Source organism: Echiichthys vipera, assembly GCF_963691815.1.
Source record: "Echiichthys vipera genome assembly, chromosome: X".
Taxonomy (NCBI): Eukaryota; Metazoa; Chordata; class Actinopteri; order Perciformes; family Trachinidae; genus Echiichthys; species Echiichthys vipera.
This window is the reverse complement of record NC_139825.1, coordinates 44,258,208-44,281,033: the sequence shown is the minus strand read 5'-3', so window position 1 is coordinate 44,281,033 and position 22,826 is coordinate 44,258,208. Positions and strand designations below refer to the sequence as shown.

Genomic DNA, 22,826 nt, shown 5'->3' with positions numbered 1-22,826 from the left:
GGAGGCATCACATTGTGACACAACTGTCTTTAAATGATGCATAGAGATGATTTATGTTCATGATCAGCTCGAGAATATTTATATTCTTTAAAGCTTTGCTTTTTCATGCCTTTAATGGATACGACAGCTTGAAGGTTGAAAGGAAACAGGAGTGAGAGAGAGGGTGGCAACATGCAGGATAGGGTCACAGGTGGGAATCAAACCACGGCCGCTGTGTCGAGGACTTCTAGCCTCGGTACACAGGGCACCCGCTCTAACCACTGAGCCACCAGGTGCCCCATTGAGAATACATTATAAAAATATAGCAAGAAAACGATAAATGACATGCAAACACAAAGTATTCTGGTGGTTTTTCCAGGTGTTTATTAAGTTTTTCCAGTTCAAGTTATCTGGTAACTGACAGACAGAGAAAATAAAATCATTGCATCACATTGTATAAGTCTGCCTAAATAAACAGATTATAATAATTAAGAGGTGTTGTATGGCTTTTAAGGGTCACATCAGAGTTCGTACTCCCTTTTTAATGTAAAGCAAAAATGATTTCTTGCAAGAAATGACTTCATGCAACACAACATGAACCAGCAGCGCTGTTGTGAGCAGTTTTCTCAATAGTTTTCTCATATAATGCTTGTGTACCAGTGTGTGTAGAAAGTACAGAGTTTATAATGTTTATAATGCCACTGTAATAATTCCTCATCTCTATACTGGTAATAAGATTCCCAATGTGTTATTGTTGAAATGTTTATATGCTTAAAATAGATTTTAATCACAGTTACTTGAGTAGATAAAGAAAAAGAAAAATGTGAAATATGTACTTTGTTGAAAAAGGGTAAAGAGTCAGAGTGAAGAAGATAAGATATTATATTGTCTGTATAGCTTCAGCCTTGTGAAAGTGAGGCTGTTTTATAAAAATCCCGTAGATCAGTGAGGTTGCAGCAGGAAGCCGGAGAAGATGCTGTAACCGGCTGGTTTTCCTCTCATCCCTCTGTAGTCTTTAGTCTCCAGCCAAACCTCCTCATCCCTCGACAGGTAGACCGCCAGGCCGCCTGAAGTCACCTGGGATCAGTCAGAATTTAAAAAATACTGCCACTAATTTCACATCCATAATAACTCAATACACATAATTTATAACTTGTAAATATTATCCATCTACCTGTCCCTCGCTGCATATGTGATATGCGTCAGTTACATTGTTTCAATTTGTCTGAAACAATTTCATTGTTTACTCTCATTTTGGAATGAGTCTTTACCCCAAGTGAAGGAGTTCAAGTACCTCGGGATCATGTTCACGAGTGAGGGGACGATGGAGCGTGAGTTTGGCCGCAGAATCAGAGCAGCGGGGGCGGTGTTGCAGTCGCTCTACCGCACCGTTGTGACGAAAAGAGAGCTGAGCCGGAAGGCAAAGCTCTGGATCTACCGGTCAATCTTGGTTCCTACCCTCACCTGTGGTCATGAAAGCTGGGTCAGGACCCAAAGAACGAGGTCGCGGGTACAAGCGGCCGAAATGTGTTTTCTCAGGAGGGGGTCTGGAGTCTCCCTTAGAGAGAGGGGGAGAAGTTCAGCATCCGTGAGGAACTCGGAGTAGAGCCGCTGCTCCTTTGCGTTGAAAGGAGCCAGTTGAGGTGGTTCAGGATCATCTGGTAAGGATGAACCCTGGGCGCCTCCCTAGGGAGGTGTTCCAGGCACGTCCAGCTGGGAGGAGGCCTCGGGGAAGACCCAGGACCAGGTGGAGAGATTATATCTCCACACTGGCCTGGGAACGCCTCAGGATCCCCCAGTTAGAGCTGGTTAATGTGGCCCGGGAAAGGGAAGTTTGGGGTCCCCTGCTAAAGCTGCTGCCCCCATGACCCGACCCCTGATAAGCGGCTGAAGATGAGATGACTTTCATTTGGTTTGACTTTTATTTTATTACTTTTATTTCTGAAGAGTAGCTCGAATGGATAACAATGTATATGATAAACTTTTAACTGCTTTGTATTCGCTCTCAAGACGGTTTTGTATGTGTGTAGATACGTTTTACACTTTTTGTTTTGTGTATGATGACTGAATAAAAATGCTACAAAAATATAACAACAATTTCTCTGAAACGGGTTGTTACATAAAATATGGAAGCTGTTGCTGCCACTGCCAGAAAAAAAGGAGGATCAGTATCACGTTATAATGTGAAAAGATTATTCTCATAACAAGAGTTTTTCACATTATTACGACATACAAAATGATTAAGTTATAACAAGAAACCTTTCTTGTCTTAACGTGATAAATGATGATGTCTGAACATGTTCGTACCTGTCTCCTGTGACGGCGATTATCGCAGAACGACGCCAGCAGTGTGTTATCCTTCTTCATCAGCACACACAGTCGGTCCTCTAACGAAGCGTGGTACACTAAGTAGTACGTTCCTGAGACCCGACACCTGCAACACACAAACATCAGATAATCCTATCTGTTTAAGTAGATAGGAGCTTCTAATTGGTTTAAAACCTGGGGACAAACCAGGGAATCATTTAGTTTTAAGACATGTAGCCGAGTGACGTCACTCTTTGGTTGGCGTTCTGTTGGTTGGTCCAGACAGAAATATCTCAGTATATCTATATTTATATATAATATCTATATATAATACATCTCAATATCTCTCTAACAGTTACTGGATAGATTTCATGAAATTCTGCACATGCATTCATGATCCCCAGAGGATGAATCCTGACTTTGGTGACCCCTTGATGTTTCCTGTAGCGCTGCTGTCAAGTTCGCATTTGTGTTTTTTTATGACAACTATTGAATTAATTTGGTTCAGACGATCATTGTTCCCTCAAGATGAATTTTAATTGCCTAATTTTGGGGATATTTGCCTGAGGAAGACCTGTTGGTTGAAACAACGCAAGGGCGCTGTATTAGATTTTTCTATCTAGCACTTATCCCACTGAGGTTTTATGGATGTGCACACAACTACTCTAACGTAATACCTTTCTACTTTACTTGACTTAATAACTAACCCAATGTTAGCATGCTAACACAGTAAACTAAACTCATCTCATCTCATCTCATATTCAGCCTCTTATCCGGGGTCGGGTCGCGGGGGCAGCAGCTTTATCAGGGGACCCCAAACTTCCCTTTCCCGGGCCACATTAACCAGCTCTAACTGGGGGATCCTGAGGCGTTCCCAGGCCAGGGTGGAGATCTAATCTCTCCACCTGGTCCTGGGTCTTCCCCGAGGCCTCCTCCCAGCTGGACGTGCCTGGAACACCTCCCTAGGGAGGCGCCCAGGGTTCATCCTTACTAGATGATCCTGAACCACCTCAACTGGCTCCTTTCAACACAATGGAGCAGCGGCTCTACTCCGAGTTCCTCACGGATGCTGAACTTCTCCCCCTCTCTCTAAGGGAGACTCCAGCCATATGTGCTAAATATCAGAATTGTCATCGTGAGCATGTTGCCAAGCTGGCATCAGCACTTAGCTCAAAGCACCACTGTGCCTCAGTACAGCCTCACAGTGCAGCCAGCATGAGTGAAGACTCTTTTTGTTTACATTACAATGACCTCATCCGAAAAAAATTTAGTCTGACCTGAAAAAAAAATTGATTCTATAGAAATTCTGTGAGATATGGTAAGAAAACAGCACCTGAAGTGTCCCGTCTCGGTGTTGTAGTCATTGTTGATGTTGGTGATGACTTTTGTGAACCGAATGACGCTGACTTTATCCGGGTATTCATCAGTTCCTCTGGCCACACTGAAGGCCGCCTGCTGCTGGACTCCCGCTACCCTGCAGCCACAGAAGTGTCAAGATATTAAAATATGTGCACCGCGCTATATCAAGTGGAATATTAAAGGTATTAAATTAGATTTTGAAATAGGGCTACTGTGCAAGACAAGTCTGCAAGATCAGGTTAGGAGTTGTCTCTTCCATTTAATATTGTTCATATAATTAACTTGTTGTTAATTATCATTAACTTATTATTCTGCCCCTTGAGGGTGTGAAGCCGTGGAGCAGTTGCCCCATTTGTCCAGTCATTAGTCCTGATTTGGATGATTTAAACACTGCAGACTTTAAGGACAGCTGTTAATTATGTCGGCTGTGGTCAGTGTCAATGGATACCAAACATTTTAACGAGCATAACAAAATAATTCCACATGAACATCTCTGCAGTCCTCAGTATAACATCTATATCATTACCCTTGTTCTCCTGGTTCTCCTGGAGGTCCACTTTTCCCTGGGGTCCCTGGTTCCCCGGGGTCCCCGCTCAGTCCGCGTTTACCAGGAAACCCCATCTGGCCCGGATCCCCCTTCTCTCCCTTCTGAGGGCCGAGGCTGCTGCGCGACTCTGCTCCTGTGAACAGCAACAACATGCCGGTCATTGTACATAATAAGAAGCCACACTGACCTCCTGCTGTCTCAGACCGTTTAAAGGAATAGATCAACATTTTGGGAAAGTTGTGCTGTGTCCAAAGAGGAAACTTTAGATGGATCAGTATGGTTGCTCCATCCTTATATAAGATAAGGATGGAGCTTATCTTATCTTATAAGACAAGATAACATGAGATACGATGAGAAAAGATACAATTAGATACGATACGAGGAGATATTCAACGATAAGACTTGATGTGGTAAACTTTATTGTACCCCCACTTGGGAAATTCACGTACAGCAGCTCAAACGTCAGAAAATCAAAAAGGAAAGAAAAGTGATAAAATAAAAAATAAGCATGAGACAAGATGAAACAAGACTAAAATGAAACGACTGTTTGAGGTGTGTGTCGGTTACCTGGCTCTCCTTTCTGTCCTCTTACTCCGTCACGGCCGTCTCTGCCAGGCAGCCCAGGAATACCTGAGGATGGAAATACAGATAAACAAACAAGATAAATAAATTAAAATACTTAATATACACAAGCACTCATGCACTTACCTGGCATCCCGGGTATCCCTGTTGCTGGGCAGGACTCCATGGCAGCCAGTAGGTGTGTGGCCAGTGAGAGTAGGGCACCGATTACCAGAAAATGACATTGGAGCATGATGTCCAACCTGACAGGGAGAGGAGGAGAAAAGGAGAGTACGATGAGATACGATAGGATGATATGATTCAATGAGATGCGATACGCTCATCGATACGCTGATGCCATACGCTGATACGGTATGATAAGATACGTGTGATACGATAGGATGATATGATACGATGAGATACGATACGATGAGATATGATACGATGAGATATGATACGATGAGATACGATACGATGATACGATGAGATACGATACGATGAGATATGATACGATGATACGATGAGATACGATACGATGAGATATGATACGATGAGATATGATACGATGAGATACGATACGATGATACGATGAGATACGATACGATGAGATATGATACGATGATACGATGAGATACGATACGATGAGATATGATACGATGATACGATACGATGAGATACGATATGATGAGATACGATACGATGAGATACGATACGATGAGATACGGTACGATGAGATACGATACGATGAGATATGATACGATGAGATATGATACGATACGATGAGATATGATACGATGAGATATGATACGATACGATGAGATATGATACGATGAGATATGATACGATACGATGAGATATGATACGATGAGATACGATACGATGAGATATGATACGATGAGATACGATACGATATGATGAGATATGATACGATGACATACGATATGATGAGATATGATACGATGACATACGATATGATGAGATACGATACGATGAGATACGATACGATGAGATATGATACGATGAGATACGATATGATGAGATACGATACGATATGATGAGATACGATACGATGAGATACGATACGATATGATGAGATACGATATGATGAGATACGATACGATGAGATACGGTACAATGAGATATGATACGATGAGATACGATACGATGAGATACGATACGATGAGATACGATACGATGAGATACGATACGATGAGATACGATACGATGAGATATGATGCTATGAGATATGATATGATGAGATACGATACGATGAGATACGATACGATGAGATACGGTACGATGAGATATGATACGATGAGATACGATACGATGAGATACGATACGATGAGATACGATACGATGAGATACGATACGATGAGAAACGATACGATGAGATACGATACGATGAGATACGATACGATGAGATACGATACGATGAGATACGATACGATGAGATACGGTACGATGAGATATGATACGATGAGATACGATACGATGAGATATGATGCTATGAGATATGATATGATGAGATACAATACGATGAGATACGATACGATGAGATACGATACGATGAGATACGATGTGATACAATAAGATATGGTACGATACGATACGCTGATGCGATACGCTGATGCAATACGCTGATGCGATAGGATGAGATATGATACAAGGAGATACGATGAGACATGATATGAGGATATGATACGATGAGATATGATACAAGGAGATACGATAAGATGAGATACGATACGATGAGATGAAATACGATGAGATACGATGATGCGATACGCTGAAACGGTACGATGAGATACGATGTGATGACAATGATATGATGAAAAAACGATACGATGATGCGATAGGATGAGATATGGTACGATGTGATACGTTGAGATATGATACAAAGATACAATGTGATACGATACGATACGATATGAGGGTACGATACGATGAGATACGATACGACAATACGATGAGATACGATGAGATACGATGAGATACGATACGACAATACGATGAGATACGATGAGATACGATGAGATACGATACGAGAAGAGAGAAAGGGAAGGGGTGAAAAGATGAGAAAAGAGGAGAAGAAATGGGAAGAGAGAACAAGAAGGGAGGAGTGGAGGAAAGAAGAGATCAAAAGAGAGGAGAAGAGAGGAGTGGAAGAAGATGGAGACATGAAACGGAAAGATTGTACAAGTTAAATGAGATGGGATAAGAAAAGAAGGAAACAGAGAGAAGGTAAAGGAAAGAAGAGAGGGGAGAAGATGAGAGAGAAAGAGGAAAGGAAGGAGGAAGTGGAGAAGAAGAGGAGAGATGTAAGTGTTTGCTGGTTCGATCTCTAGTAAAACAGCATTAAAATCTACCACAGTGCTTCTGAGCAACTATGCTGACAGGAAACAGCTTCAGTTCAACAAAATAAAGGTCTGATTATGATCAAATATTATATAAAATATAAAAATATAATATAATATAATACATAATATAAAAAAAATACACAATCACATTGACTTTAATGTAATAATGTCAACACACAGACGTGGAACTAACCTGAGAGAAGAGACGGACGAACCTGAAAAGTGAAACCTGAAAGCAAACTGAAGTGAAGCTCCGAGTCCTGCAGCAGCCGACACGAAACCAAAGATTCAGCAGCTTCAGACGCTACTGTAGTTCTGCAATTTTGAGTGAAGAGAGAGAGAGAGAGAGAGAGAGAGAGAGAGAGAGAGAGAGAGAGAGAGAGAGAGAGAATTAAACATTTGTGTTTAACCTTTTCTGCGTTGTACATTAGTTTTCTACGTAGTCAAAAGTATGTGGACATCTGGACATGTTGGATTCTGACGGATACCATTGGTAATAATCTAAACTTGAACAGTGGAGGATGTTTTTACCATTAGTTCCCTCCACCTAATCTCCTCCGCTCTGCAGGTTTGAAGGTTTTAGAAAAGATTGCGGCTGCAGGGATTTGCTTCCATTCAGCCACAGAGCATTCAAGAGCATCAGTGATGTTGGGTGATGAAGTCCAGTTCCTCCCAAAGGTGTTGGGTGGGGTCGAGGTCAGGGCTTTGTGCAAGGCCAGGCCACTTCTTCCACACCAAACTGGGGGATAAAATTCTCTATATGAACAAAGTTGTGTGCAAAGCCATTTTTTTATGGCTAAAGGAAACATGTACACTTGGACAGGGGTCCATATACATTTGGCCATGTAGGGTATGTTTACTTATTTAGTCTAATTAAAGAATTAAAGAAGGCGACTGTGGCCCACTTTTCCACTGAGCCATTCGTCCTCCATTCGAGAGATTGGCGGTTCGATCCCCACCTCCCCCGGTCCACATGTTGAAGTGTTCTTGGGCAAGACACTGGGTGTGTGAATTTGGTGTGAATGGTTACATTAGATGGTCTGTAGATGTCCACTGCCATCAGTGTGAATGTCTGTTAAATGGGTGAATGTGACAAACACTGTGAAAGCGCCTTGAGTAGTCAGAAGACTAGAAAGGATCTTTATAAGTACATTTACCATCTTGTGATAACCAACCATTACAACCATGAATGACGGACGATGCGGTTCCAATTCCTCCAACTTCACAAAAGTGAAGCCAATGTATCCGGGACTATGATCTATACTGCAGCCAGCCACCCCGGGGAGATCCAGATGCTTTGGCTTCACTTTTGAGTAGCCCTCAAGCCGTCCGTCATTATGTACACGTGTCTATGATAACAACCCATATTTATTGTTCTTACTGGCGGCAACTTCTAGTTGCATTAGTAATTATTACGGGGGCAAAGGAGGCAGTCAGGTGACATAAGAGCGAGAAAGTCAGTGTAAGGAGACGGTCAGGGTGGATGGATGTGTCAAACAAACACAGGACTTTCATTCAGGCGGAAGCTGATTGTGTTAAAGCAAAAGTCAATGTTTTTTGTTTTTTTTAAGAGATTTTTTTTGGGCAGTTTTTCAAGCCTTTATTAGATAGGACAGACAGGAAATAGGGTGAGAGAGAGGGGGGGAGACATGCAGCAAAGGGAAGAAGCCACGGCTGCTGCCTCGAGGACCTTCAGTCTCTTTACATGGGGCGACTCCTCTAACCACTCGGCCACCGCCTGCCCCACCAAAAGTCAACGTTGATTTATTTTAACATAAGTGAACTCAACCCAAACCGTGACCATTTCCTGAAACTACCCAAGTAGTTATGTTGCCTAAACCAAACCAAACTGCAACCACTTCACGATGTTAACCATAGGTTGAAAACGGAGATCTTTAGTTTAAGGTTAAACTCCGTGTTGATCTGCCTGCCACAGGTACGGGACACTAATTTAGGAAATGCTCATGTGTATCCAGAGTCTGATATCTCTTCTTTCTCTGTGCCACAGAGCTCCATGGTTGTTAATACCTGTTAAAAACCCATTAATGAGACGCACTGTTGCACTGGGTGACTTGTTCATTCATCACCATTCATTCATTCATCTTCAACCGCTTATCCAGGGGTCGGGGTCGCGGGGGGCTGGAGCCGATCCTAGCTAACATCGGGTGTGAGGCGGGGTCCACCCTGGACAGGACGCCAGTCTATCACAGGACACATAGAGACAAACAGAGACAGACAACCATTCACACCTACGGGTGATTTTAGAGTCATCAATGAACCGAACACCTGCACGTCTTTGGACTGTGGGAGGAAACCGGAGAACCCAGAGAAAACCCACGCAGACACGGGGACAACATGCAAACTCCACAGAGAAGGGCCCCAGACAGTATTCGAACCAGGAACCCTCTGGCTGTGAGGCGACAGTGCTGACCACACCACCGTGTTACCCTATGCACCATATCTTCCTTTCTAAATGACATTTGATTAAATACTACAGTGACAAACAAGTTTTAGTTTTTTATATTTGTGACCCTTTTACAAAGATTAACATCCTCAGCAGTGGACGTGGAGCTGAGAGCCGCAGACAGAGTAGAGAAGGACTTAAATGATCAATTGTTGGTTTTGATCTTTTTCTTGGATATGATGACAATAACAAAGATGTAGATCGTCACCCCTTTGCTGGTGGTGACCAAGAGGAGGTCAACTGAGGATGTGCCAAAAGTTTACAGAAAAGAAGAAGTGTGTAAAAAGGAAAGAGTTTCACGTCCCTTAACCTTTAGAGGGGGTCACATGAGTTTTATTTACAGTATGTGAGCGGCACAGTGCCATATGACTCACATCAGTATTAGAATTTGATGCATTTGGCCGGAGAACATTTATAAGAGTAGAAGAGCCGTATGATTAAATCATTCAATCCCCATTCAAGTTAGAAGTATTCGGCACGGCCAGTGGAAGTCTCTCGTGCTGTAGGGATTTGAGATGCTGCAGGATTTCTGCCGCAACTTCACATCAAAGGTCAAAATCCAGCAACACCTCATTATTCTAAGACCCTGATAAAAGCCACAAGCGCGTTGGTCTAAGATCGGTCTAACAATAAAGTAATTTTACACTTCACATGTAGCTGGAGTTTTGACCTTTTCCAAAGGCTCTAATGTGCCCGCTCTGTAGGCCACGCAACGCTGAAGTAGAGTTGATCATTCGGGTATTTTTAGGTGTGGAAATTTAACGTTTTTTTTGGCTTCATGTGCCACTGAGCAGGAATGAACGGGGCTGTACCTCAAACATCATCCATGCACTCACAGGGCGCCATAGCTCATGCATCCATGTAAGCAAATGGAAGAACATAATCGCTGTGACTTTGTTATGAAAAGTGCTTTGGACACATTTTTCACATAAAAAAATAAAACAAATGACTGCCCCAAGCAACCACTTGGTGACAACAACTAACGTACGTCTAACTCATGATAAAATAATTCAACATATCACTACCCGGTTTCCTCCCATGACCCAAAGACGTGCAGGTGTTCGGTTCATTGATGACTCTAAATCACCCGTAGGTGTGAATGGTTGTCTGTCTCTGTTTGTCTCTATGTGCCCTGTGATAGACTGGCGTCCTGTCCAGGGTGGACCCCGCCTCACGCCCGATGTCAGCTGGGATCGGCTCCACCCTCCCGCGACCCCAATAGGGACAAGCGGTTAAAGATGAATGAATGAATGAACATATTGCTGTTGTGTCTCACTAAAACATTGTTGAAACAGTAATCTAACATTATAAGCCATACTTTGGTCGAGTTACTCATAATGTTTTTCAGAAGCAGCACGTCCTTCTATCCTTTTGATTTTTCTTTAGCATGTTTAACCCTCCTGTTCTCCTCAGGGTCAATTTGACCCCATTTAATGTTTAACATCTCTAAATAACGACGTATTTCTTTGTTTTTTTGCTTTATATTCATGACTTTTCCTAATTTTATGGGGACAACTCATAAAAACCTAAAATTGTCATGATTATATATGTTTGTACTTGTGGCATCGGTGTTCCTTTGGGTCAGTTTGATCATCTGGGTGATTTAATCATTATTATTATTGTTTATTTTACAATTCAAATATTATATGAGGTCAAATTCACGCTGCTGTCCTTGATAACGGACGTTACTTTCATTCCAGATGTTACAAATAACACAAAATACTTAAAATAACAGACTTACTTTAAAACACACACACAGAAATCCCTCCATGCAGTTTAACATCAGTGATATTTTTCATTTTGTTAAATAAAAACATAAAGTACCCGACTTAACTTGAGTCACACATTGATGATGATCATTTTCCATATGTTTAAAATGCTACGGTCAAATTAACCCCAAGAATAAATGGTGTTAGTCAAATCTGAGGGCAACAGGAGGGTTAAGCTAAATTGACATCTTCTCCCTCCATCTGTCACACTGCTGCTCGTCCTGTGACAATGGAGCATGAGTAACGTGACTCACATCACTGCTCTTCAATAGATTGTCAATTGTCATCATTGTCAAACACTATTTTTCAGAACATTACTAACAAATTACACTTAGAAAAAGACAAAGTGGTGAGAAATGGGGACAAAGATGTCCTTTCATAAAGTGGTTGGGGAAAAGTCATGACATGATTGCTAGCGTAGCTCTGTTGGTCTGCTGACCTGACCAACACATCCTCGTACCTAAACAACACAACAGGTTGTTTGCCAAAGACTCCCAAAACAACATACAGTATACGACCGTTTTATTTAACATTGTGAAGCAGCTGCAGTTTTAAAAGGTGGTTAAAGTCAAGGCTTTTAAACAATTTCAGTTATGATAAACTTTCCACACATAACCACACTGCATAACGCACTTTATTTTTGTTTTAGTAGCATGTACCGACAGAGTCAACATCCAAAGAAGGTTTACATGAGTCGATATAAAGGAAAAGAAAGAGTCTCTACTGTGATAAACTTCCCTCTGAAAAGAGCTTGTGAAAACTAATGTGAACTTTATTTTTTAGGGTGCAGTCTCAGTTATCAGACTCATCGAATCACTGAGCGTTTGACTGAACTTCATTCTGGATTTGAGGAAAGCAGGAAGCCGTTGAAGATGATCTTTTTCTCGCCGTTGTCTGCTATATCTGCTGGCGTCTGCCGATCCCTAAAGGACTCGAGCCAAACCCTCTGTCCGACTGTCAGCTGCAAGACCACGCCGCCGGACAGCACCTGAAACACAACGCAGCCAATCACGCTAAAGGCTTCATGACAGAACTCAGCAGTGGTGGAAAAGATCATTTACTCAGTTACTACTGTACAAGGAGATTTTGCTTATCAATTTAATACTGATGCCTCTACATGACCTGAAAATAAGACCATCAGTGGGAAGATTTCTTTATAGTTTCTTTTAGAGAAGGCAATGGTCATCCATGATGTTCCACGTATTCCAGGATGACTTGTATATCGACTTGGGTGGGAAGCGACTGGTGGTCACCTCGGCCATTTCCCAATCAATTACAGATAGTGGCGGGCGGTGCAATAGTCTCTGTGTTCCTTTGAAAGGTGGCAGATTTCCTCCTTTAAGGGCGCACTCACACTGTCCTTCCGCACCGGGCCAAAACAGGTTTTGCGGGTGAAGCCTAGTTCTAGCTGCGCCAAGCTGCGGTCAGTGTGAGTGCGCCCAGTGTGTCTCATAACTGCTCCAGTGGATGTTGGAACTGTGACAAAGCTACATGAAACTCTGTGCAGTGTGGGTCTTTGAGGACACATTAGGAGCAGGATGAGCTGTGCTGCAGTGAAATGTTGTTCCTCCTAATGGAGCAAGATTATTTGGGTGCACTCACACTGTCCTTCCTCACCGGGCCAAAACAGGTTTTTCAGCTAAAGCCTAGTGCGTTTGACCAGTGTGAGTGCACCCGCTCCGCGCATAACTGCGGCCAGCTGGCCGTCCACAGCCCGTTTGAGAGAGGTGGGCTTTTGTAGAGCGCGTTTGCACATGTACGAGCACGAGCGTGCGCACGTGTACGAGCACAAGGCCTGCGACGGTTCTGACGTCATTTATGTGCGCCTGTTCAGACATAGAAAAAAAAAAAGACGGACCATGCACGGACATTTTAAACAATGGCGGTGAAAGGTTCACGTTGGTGTGATGCGGAGGTGGAGTGTTTACTGCAGATTTGGTCGATGAAAAGATTCAAAAACAGTCGACAAGACGCACAAAAACTCTGAGGTCTATGGAAAGATCTGGAAACAAAGCGACGCCTCGCGATGACGTCATCAATGCGTATGGCGTGTTACGGCGAGATGACGTATGGACAGCAAGAAGCATTCTCCGAGGCCCAGGTAGTGTGAGTACAAATGGCCTGGAGGGCGGTACAAGTACCCTAAAGCCCGGGGCACGGTACAGACGGACGGTGTGAGTGCGCCCTAACACTCTGTTCTTTAAACTTTATGAAGTTCTACCTTTACTGTCTTAATCACGCTTTTTTTCTTCTTTTTTGTATTCTTTCCATCTTTCTTCTGCATCTTTAACTTGTCAAACTAAAAAAAATGATAACTGAAGGATGCACAGTAGGTGCTATGGCTAGCCATGGTGGACAGCACACGGCTGGAGGCCTGGGCTCTATTGCTGCGCCCCCTGGAGAGAAGGGAGGCACGGAAGAACCAGAACCAGAACCAGGACCGAGCTTAGCAGACTGTCGTACCTTGCTGCAGTAAAATGAGAGGATTTCTAAAGGGACTCGGGCAGTTGCAGATCTTTATGACACTAGCTAGTGGTGAGCATGGAAGCATTTTTGGCTCGCCAATATCCGCACAAATGAATGTTCCTTGTAGTAACTTTAGGTAAAAGTAGAAATACCAAAATCTTAGAACTATGGGGAACTACATAGAGGAGTTTTCACTTGAGTCTAAAAATTTGGGACACTTGTTACATTTCTGTCGTTGTTCTTGTGATGACAACATCAAAGACAAGTTTGCCGTTTGAATAAATGACTTAATTTTCCCTCTCTCGGGCTGCGTAGCACAGAAACTGACCTGATCAGTGTTCTTGTTGTAATCACAGAATCCCAGCTTGTCTGTCAGAGCTTCACTGGCGATATACAGACACATGCTGACCTGAGAAACACACAGAACAACGTTCCTGTTTGATAATGGAGCTGATGTCTTAAACACGCGTGACAAAGTTTACTTAACAGTCAACATTTATGCTCATTTGAAGACATGCAACAGTAGAAAAGAGGGCAGCGTGTTACCTTGGCAACAGAGTTGAAGGTGAAGTAATAAACACCAGGTACTCTGCAGGTGAACTGACCCGTGGCTTTGTCAAAGTCCTCACGTGTGTTGACCACAGTACTCTGGAAGCTTACTTTCTGACACACACACACACACACACACACACACACACACACACACACACACACACACACACACACACACACACACACACACACACACACACACACACAGACACACACACACACACACACACACACACACACACCAGACAAAAATGTCTTTTAGTACAACAGTCATCAAAGAACGAACGAAAGGATGGAACAAAGAAACAAAGAGAAAGGAACAAACAAACAAACAGGAAGTATGAATGAAACTAATAAAGAAACAAACAAATCAAAAATGTCTTTTAATTGTTGATATTTTGCAGCTTTTAAAAGATAAAACAGCTGAACCTGTCCAACGCGAGGATAACTGCTATCAGTCCTGATGGCTGAGAACGCTGAACCAGCCTGCTGAGCGGCGTGCTGTTCTCCTGGAGGAAACCACACACACACACACACACACACACACACACACACACACACACACACACACACACACACACACACACACACACACACACACACACACACACAAACACAAACACAGCGGGGGTAGACATATATTTAATGAAGTACATCAGAGAGGTTAAGTACTTTGGCTGTTGTCAGTTCTCCTGAGGTTTCATCCACACTTCTACTGTATTCTTTAATTTAAAAACACACATCTTTTGCTTCGTTTACGCCCCGTGTCCTCACTACACCGGTATTTCCAAGCCCCTACAATGGAGACGTTTGGAAACGCAATTAATCGCGGTTTAGTTTGACGCTCCGGGGATGCGTTTGAGTCTGGACGAGCAGAAATTAAGTCTTGAACTCCACTTGAAGTCTTAATTTTCACCGTTGCTGTTTTTCCTCTGAGGTGTTTTCTGTATTTTCAACTTATACATCGATGATTAAGGATTGTTTTTGTTTAAAAACGCCATCTTAGAATCAGGAGTAGTGTGGATGTAGCCATATTTTATGTTAGTTTAAAATCTCTTATTACATTAATGAATTCCTATTTGATTTAAGGGATGTTTATGTTTTATTCTTATTTATTTAAATATTAGATTTACGTTGTATTAATCCAAAGCATGGCGTAATTAGAGGCAGCTGACAGAGAGTGGGTGGGGTCGCCAGGCCAGGTTAAGAGCCAGGAAATGGGGCATTGACGGGGTGGAACAGGGGGAATCGACACTGCTTTAGACCTCACGCTCACGCTCACACTCACGCTCACACTCACCAAGTCAAATGAAATGTTCTATGAATATAAGGAAAATAAATCATCTTAAACGAAGAAGCAAGACTCTGAGTATAATTGAACACCGACGTGCGAGTCCAGCAAGCGATCCCCTGTAAGGTGACCGGTTTAAAACTTAGGTTGAAAACTGGCCGCAACAGTAGTCGAATGACTTCAGTAGAGGTCAGTAAAACATACCTCAATTGCCAGATTACAATAAACGTCATTCATTTAGCGGTTATCCAAAGACGTACAATAAGTGCAGTCACACATGAAGATACTACCTATTAAGTGCAACAATGTGAAGTGGAAGATGATGTCAGCTAACTCGTGTTTCATTTATTTAAACACGAGTTATTTTAACTCGTGTTTCATGAAAATATACATAAAATAAGGAACATCATAACTTCTTTTACATGAAATACTTTATAAACTTTACAAACTTACTCACTTTATAAACTTAACTTTTAAAAGAACAAGCTCTTTTTTTGCAAATTCATTTAAGCAGGTAACATATATTGTAATATATAATAATATATGTATATTGTATATAATAACATATTGAAATAGAATAAATAAAATGAAATATTATAAAATTAAAAATATACATTCTGCTCTAATTTGATCCATTGCTTCTATGAAGCCAAACTCAATATAACTTTCTTGGTCGCCGCTCTTTTTCTTTTTGATATTTTCCTCAGTCTCCTCTTCCTGATGCTTCGCCATCTCTCCCTTAGCTCCGCCCAGCAACGACTGCTGCACGTGATGCGTTCAAGTCACACGTGCTCTGTTCCTCGTGATATCGGCCTGTAACTTGTTCATTTATCTAAAATTTGAAATACACGAATAAATGTTTAATGTGGCTCTTGGATTTAGTTTATTTTGTCACATATATGAATTAAATGCTTAGCCCACTCATTTATTTAACATTTTAATGACATTAAAATTATTAAACCCCTTAAAATCAAGAGGGCTTCGCGACCCCCCCTGGATCTTTGACGCCCCCCTTGGGGGGTCGGGACCCCCAGGTTGGGAACCACTGCTTTAGTGTATATGAGTTAACCCTGATATACTGTATACTGTTACCGCGGCCAGTGCTCTTTCCCTCGGGGCCGGGGGGACCAGGCTGACCCGGTGCTCCCAGATGTCCGCTGTAACCTTTAGGACCCATGGTTCCTTGTTCGCCTCGATCCCCAGGCTGCCCCTTCATTCTCAGCAGGACGCTTGCATCCACCGGACCCTTGACCGTCGCAGCTGGAGACAAACAGACGGATGACTGAACCTGCAACAACTTGGGGGCAGCAGAAACAAGTTGTGGATACACTGACATATTTAAAACAAGTCGAGGGGAGCTGCAGATTCAGGTCGTAATTCATTGTACACACCAGTTTTATACGACCCATATTTACGTTTACTGCGGCGACCTCTATTGGCCGTAGTAGTTATGGAAGAGAGGAGGAAGTCGAAACAAAAATGAAAGCTTACAACCCAGAAACATTTCATAGGCTGCCATTGCGGTACGATGACCGTGCTCTGATAAACCAGTGGTTTATTGTTTTGAATCTGGACATTGAGACGCTATCGAGACGCTTAGGCAGAGGGATTACCGTGTCGGCCACAAACCACAACGTTTACGTGTTTTGCTGGATCAAATCATCAATCGGCTCCTTCCTTTTGGATTGCATTTGGTAATCGACTTGAATGGAGCAGCTGGTACAGGGGCCAGTTGGTAAGTCTTTCAAAACACTCTTTTAATAAACTCTGGGTTCAAACCACATTGTTGGTGCTTTGTTTTCTGTGTAGGGACTCTTCTCATGCTGCTGCAGAGGTTTGGTGTTATTTTGAGCAGCATTAGTGGTTAAAAAAGACGTTTTAATGCGTCCAATTCGTCGCCCCAAGCTTATCCATGTTAGCCAAGGCAGGCTGTTAGCGACTCTCCGGAAAATCCACGTTAACAGTTCATACACGAAAAAAAAAAATGTTCCGATGGCTTATTTGATGACCCAATTGCCTAAAAAGACCCTGGGATGATTTTACACCAGAATTTCACTTTAAGGCCCCTACACATGATGGGCGGTAAAAAATATTTTGTGCCGGCCGTTCCATTCATTTCCTATGGAAGAAGCTGCAGTACCCAAGGTAGCAGCACTCATCTCATCTCATCTCATCTCATCTCATCTCATCTCATGTTCAACTGCTTATTCGGGGTCGGGTCGTGGGGGCAGCAGCTTTAGCAGGGGACCCCAAACTTCCCTTTCCCGGGCCACATTAACCAGCTCTAACTGGGGGATCCTGAGGCGTTCCCAGGCCAGTGTGGAGATATAATCTCTCCACCTGGTCCTGGGTCTTCCCCGAGGCCTCCTCCAGGCTGGAGCTTACGCTGACCTTTCAAAAGCGCAACCAATGAAATAGAAGCTTTGAGTGTGACGTTTACGTTTCATAAGCAAGCAGAGAACGGCATCAAGCCAGAAAGATGGAGGAAAAACGTAGTCTTTTTGTGTCCGAGTATATTAAAGTTGTATCATAATCTGGGAAGAAAACGTAATGCTTGGAGGTTAAGGAGCAGTGACACCAGGTTGGTGAATAGGCAGTTGAAGAGGACGGTGGTTTTAAACGTTAATTTAGCCTTTAATGCAACGGTGTCAAACTCAAATTCTCATTGGGCCATATTTAAAAACTGGGACAAAGTTGCGGACCCAAACTCAATATATACAACAAAAAAAAAAAAAGACTGCAAATGTGCATGTGTTCCTTCTCTCCAGATGTGTAATGTTGAACCTTTCCAGTGCAGCTCCTTGTTCTTGTCGTGGTGTTTCTTCTGTTTGATTCTTTGGTCACAGCCTCGGTGACAAACAGCTCTTTACCTTCAGACACAGATCATCTGCTGAAAGATCCTGTCCTCCATCTTTCTTTGGGTCGTTTTTGTGGAGTTTTCATCTGTTTTTAGTCTTTTTGTCACGTTTTTGTGGTGTTTTGCGTCTGTTTTTAGTCATTTTGTCACACTTTTGTGGAGTTTTCATCTGTTTTTAGTCTTTTTGTCATGTTTTTGTGGTGTTTTGCGTCTGTTTTTAGTAGTTTCTTCACTTTTTTGTGGTGTTTTCATCTGTTTTTTGTGATTTTGTCACGTTTTTGTGGTGTTTTGTGTCTGTTTTTAGTCGTTTCTTCACTTTTTTGTGGTGTTTTGTGTCTGTTTTTAGTTGTTTCTTCATGTTTTTGGGGAGTTTTCATCTGTTTTTAGTCGTTTTGTCATCTTTTTGTGGAGTTTTCATCTGTTTTTAGTCGTTTCTTCACTTTTTTGTGGTCTTTCTTTACTAAAAAAGAAAAAAAAGACAGATAATCTGCCTCCCACCGCTGCTGAAAGATCCTGTCCTCCATCTTTCTTTGGGTCGTTTTTGGGGAGGGGTGGATTCAGTGTGTCTGCAGAGACTGGTAGCATGGATGCTCATGTTTGTGAACAGAAAAGTAGACGTGTATGTGCTTTATACTCGAGGACCAGCTCTCACAGAACCTGGATATGATCTTGCGGGCCAAATATAATTACACCACGGGCCAGATTTGGCCCACGGGCCTGAGTTTGACACCCCTGCTTTAATGGGTCTCTGCGCCCAACCTTGCAGCGAGCCCAGCGCAAAAAGCTTTTCATGTGAACGCCCCGTTACAGTTATTCAATGCACTTAAAATGTTTTCATTAAAATATTGATTACAGCTTTAACTACAAAGAGAGAATCATGAATCATCACGTTGTCCCTGTTGTTCTAAACGGTCAAACAAACAAACAAACAAACAAACCATAAATATGTCTTTTACCTGGCTCTCCTTTCTCTCCCTTCAATCCCGGATATCCATCTCGGCCTGGAGCTCCCAACTCGCCCGCCCGCCCGTCCGTCCCTGTACAGCTCACGTCACATTCGCCGGTCACCAGGAGCATCGCCATGCCCACCAGAACCGCCAGCCCATAATAACTTCCCATGGTTAAAAGCACTGGATTTAACGTGAATAAATGTTTAGAAGAAGAAGTCGATGGTGGTGAGGATGGAAGATAAAACACAAGAGAGAGATTATGAGGAAAAACTTACAAGAAGTTAAATTATTACATCTATTCTTGTTCTGGGAATTTCGGTTTTAAGCAAAAACACAATATTAAAAATATAAAAAATGTATTTTCTACATAGATTCCAGTATTTGTAAACTCAATATATTTAAATATAAACACATTAAGGCCTTTTAATATCAACGAGAATCAAATCTTTATAGTTTTACATTAGATTTTATATTCACTGATTTCAGCCACACACACACACACACACACACACACACACACACACAGGAGCTATATACATGCAACTAAAGGAGAGATGTTAGAGCGAGGGGGCTGCCAATGACCAGCGCCCCGAGCTGTTGGGAGTTCGGTGCCTTGCTCAACAGCACCTCGACAGTGCCCAAGAGATGAACTGGCACCTCTCCAGCCACCAGTCCACGCTCCACACAGGAACTCGAACCGGCAACCCTCCAGTTCCCAGCCAAGTCACCTATGGACTGAGCTGCTGCCGCCCCCAATTTATCTGTTAATCTAATTTCTAGATATGCGATGCTGATTTGATGATGACTACTGTTGGGACATCTGTTCATTGAACATAAATATAGACATAAATATACATAAATATATATATATATATATATATATATATATATATATATATATATATATATATATATATATATATATATATATATATATATATATAAAATATATAATGTTGGGAAATATCATTTTACTCACCAGTCAAGTTTTCTGTCTCACCAGCGGAGATTTGGAGCTGCGATGGAAAGACAAGATTTCCTCATTTGGTGAAATGATCAAGACTTGTTATTAGACCCCCCCTCTCTCTCTCTCTCTCTGTCTCTCTCTCTCTCTCTCTCTCTCTCTCTCTCTCTCTGTCTGTCTCTCTGTCTGTTTCTCTGTCTCTCTCTCTCTGTCTGTCTGTCTGTCTGTCTCTCTCTCTGTCTGTCTGTCTCTCTCTCTCTCTCTCTCTCTCTCTGTCTGTCTGTCTGTCTGTCTCTCTCTCTCTCTGTCTGTCTCTCTCTCTCTCTCTGTCTGTCTGTCTGTCTCTCTCTCTCTCTCTCTCTCTCTCTGTCTGTCTGTCTGTCTGTCTCTCTCTCTCTCTGTCTGTCTCTCTCTCTCTCTCTGTCTGTCTGTCTGTCTCTCTCTCTCTCTCTCTCTGTCTGTCTGTCTGTCTCTCTCTCTGTCTCTCTCTCTCTCCCTCTCTCTCTACTCTCTCTCTCTACTCTCTCTCTCCCTCTCTCTCTGTCTCGCTCTCTCTTTCTCTGTCTGTCTGTCTCTCTCTCTCTCCCTCTCCTCTCTCTCTCTCTCTCTCTCTCACACACACACACACACACACACACACACACACACACACACACACACAATCCAAGAGGAAATGAAACTCGTGATCTTCGAATGTCCAAAGTTGCTGGTTTAAGTTTCACAAAGAAAGAAATTTCAGATATTTTAATTGTTAATTAAAGCATCTTAAGTTGTTTCCATGGTAACAGCAGGGGACCCCAAACTTCCCTTTCCCGGGCCACATTAACCAGCTCTAACTGGGGGATCCTGAGGCGTTCCCAGGCCAGTGTGGAGATCTAATGTCTCCACCTGGTCCTGGGTCTTCCCCGAGGCCTCCTCCCAGCTGGACGTGCCTGGAACACCTCCCTAGGGAGGCGCCCAGGGTTCATCCTTACTAGATGATCCTGAACCACCTCAACTGGCTCCTTTCAACGCAAAGGAGCAGCGGCTCTACTCCGAGTTCCTCACGGATGCTGAACTTCTCCCCCTCCTCTAAGGGAGACTCCAGACCCCCTCCTGAGAAAACACATTTCGGCCGCTTGTACCTGCGACCTGGTTCTTTGGGTCCTGACCCAGCTTTCATGACCACAGGTGAGGGTAGGAACGAAGATTGACCGGTAGATCCAGAGCTTTGCCTTCCTCAGCTCTCTTTTCGTCACAACGGTGCGGTAGAGCGACTGCAACACCGCCCCCGCTGCTCCGATCCTCCGGCCAAACTCACGCTCCATCGTCCCCTCACTCGTGAACATGATCCCAAGGTACTTGAACTCCTTCACTTGGGGTAAGGACTCATTCCAAAATGAAAGTAAACAATGAAATGTCTACGCAATTGTTATAATTTATTCTTCTATATTTTCCTATTCTATTCTTTCAGTTCAGAATTTAACCACACGTGCAAAAAGCAGTCAAAATACAGAGTAACTTACAGACGCATACATAGAATATTAAAGATAAATATAAGATAAAGTTATACTCACAGAACAGATACTCAGTCAGCTGTTGTCTCTAATGTGAAAAAAAGAGTTTGATTTAAGAAGTCTGAATATTACTTAGATTTATGTTATAATCATAGTTGAAGCCTACGGTCGTCAAACATTACTGATGAAGAAGAAGAAGAAGAAGAAGAAGAATTACTTTATTTATCCCGCAACGGGGAAATTGAATTATTTCACTCTTATTATTAATCATGTTACACACACATGCACAAAATACACACACATGAACAGACACACAGGCCCGAAATACACACATGCACACACAGGACCTATATACATGCAATTAAGGAGAGATGTTAGAGCGAGGGGGCTGCCAGTGACCAGCGCCCCGAGCAGTTGGGGGTTAGGTGCCTTGCTCAACAGCACCAGGAGATGAACTGGCACCTCTCCAGCCACCAGTCCACGCTCCATACATGGTCCACACAGGGACTTCAACCAGCGACCCGACGGCTGCCAGCCAAGTCACCTATGGACTGAGCTGCTGCCAAACACACCTTATCCTCATGGCAGAATTAAATATGCGGCCTTTAAGGGCTGAATTTGAAACTGAAGCAGACACACTGGAACATTTCACTGTGATGAATTTAAATCCTTAACTGCAGATAAAGTAGCAACAGGTGAAACTGTCTCTGATAAATAAGAGAGCTTGTGGCGCCCTTATGTGGTCATGTGATGCAACAACAACAGCAAAAAGTGATAAAATGTACAATCTGTAAATATTAACTGCACACAGACTCAACTCTGCTGATCACTGAGTGTTGATCTTGATATTATTAATATTATTATTATTATTATTATTATTATAGTAAATCCATTTTCTGATACT

At 42.6% G+C, this 22,826-nt stretch overlaps 2 protein-coding genes across 2 annotated transcripts; both read right to left on the bottom strand.

Annotated features, from left to right (window-relative positions):
• Positions 1-349: 349 nt before the first annotated feature.
• On the bottom strand, positions 350-7,429 carry c1qc (complement component 1, q subcomponent, C chain). Its single transcript, XM_083939057.1, has 7 exons — positions 7,307-7,429; positions 4,901-5,016; positions 4,760-4,822; positions 4,172-4,325; positions 3,620-3,760; positions 2,287-2,413; positions 350-1,056 (listed from the first exon to the last, which is right to left on the bottom strand). The coding sequence occupies exons 2-7, from the start codon at positions 5,004-5,006 to the stop codon at positions 922-924; spliced, it is 726 nt and encodes a 241-aa protein (XP_083795183.1). The 5' UTR covers positions 5,007-5,016; positions 7,307-7,429; the 3' UTR covers positions 350-921.
• A 4,453-nt stretch (positions 7,430-11,882) lies between these two features.
• Positions 11,883-20,948, bottom strand: c1qa (complement component 1, q subcomponent, A chain). The gene is made up of 7 exons (XM_083939056.1): positions 20,442-20,948; positions 19,469-19,642; positions 16,748-16,915; positions 14,794-14,873; positions 14,359-14,475; positions 14,141-14,221; positions 11,883-12,334 (listed from the first exon to the last, which is right to left on the bottom strand). Exons 2-7 carry the CDS (start codon positions 19,629-19,631, stop codon positions 12,182-12,184), a joined length of 762 nt encoding a protein of 253 aa, XP_083795182.1. The 5' UTR covers positions 19,632-19,642; positions 20,442-20,948; the 3' UTR covers positions 11,883-12,181.
• Positions 20,949-22,826: the final 1,878 nt, after the last annotated feature.

Excerpts from the sequence above, each read along its gene's own strand:
- c1qc (XM_083939057.1), bottom strand. The coding sequence starts at position 5,006 with ATGCTCCAATGTCATTTTCTGGTAATCGGTGCCCTACTCTCACTGGCC. Across the intron at positions 3,761-4,171 it reads GGAGAACCAGGAGAACAAGG|GGTAGCGGGAGTCCAGCAGC; the intron begins GTAATGATATAG and ends CTGTGGCTGCAG. Across the intron at positions 1,057-2,286 it reads ATCGCCGTCACAGGAGACAG|GTGACTTCAGGCGGCCTGGC; the intron begins GTACGAACATGT and ends GACTGATCCCAG.
- c1qa (XM_083939056.1), bottom strand. The coding sequence starts at position 19,631 with ATGGGAAGTTATTATGGGCTGGCGGTTCTGGTGGGCATGGCGATGCTC. Across the intron at positions 16,916-19,468 it reads GGGAGAGAAAGGAGAGCCAG|CTGCGACGGTCAAGGGTCCG; the intron begins GTAAAAGACATA and ends GTTTGTCTCCAG. Across the intron at positions 14,476-14,793 it reads GTTATCCTCGCGTTGGACAG|AAAGTAAGCTTCCAGAGTAC; the intron begins GTTCAGCTGTTT and ends TGTGTGTGTCAG.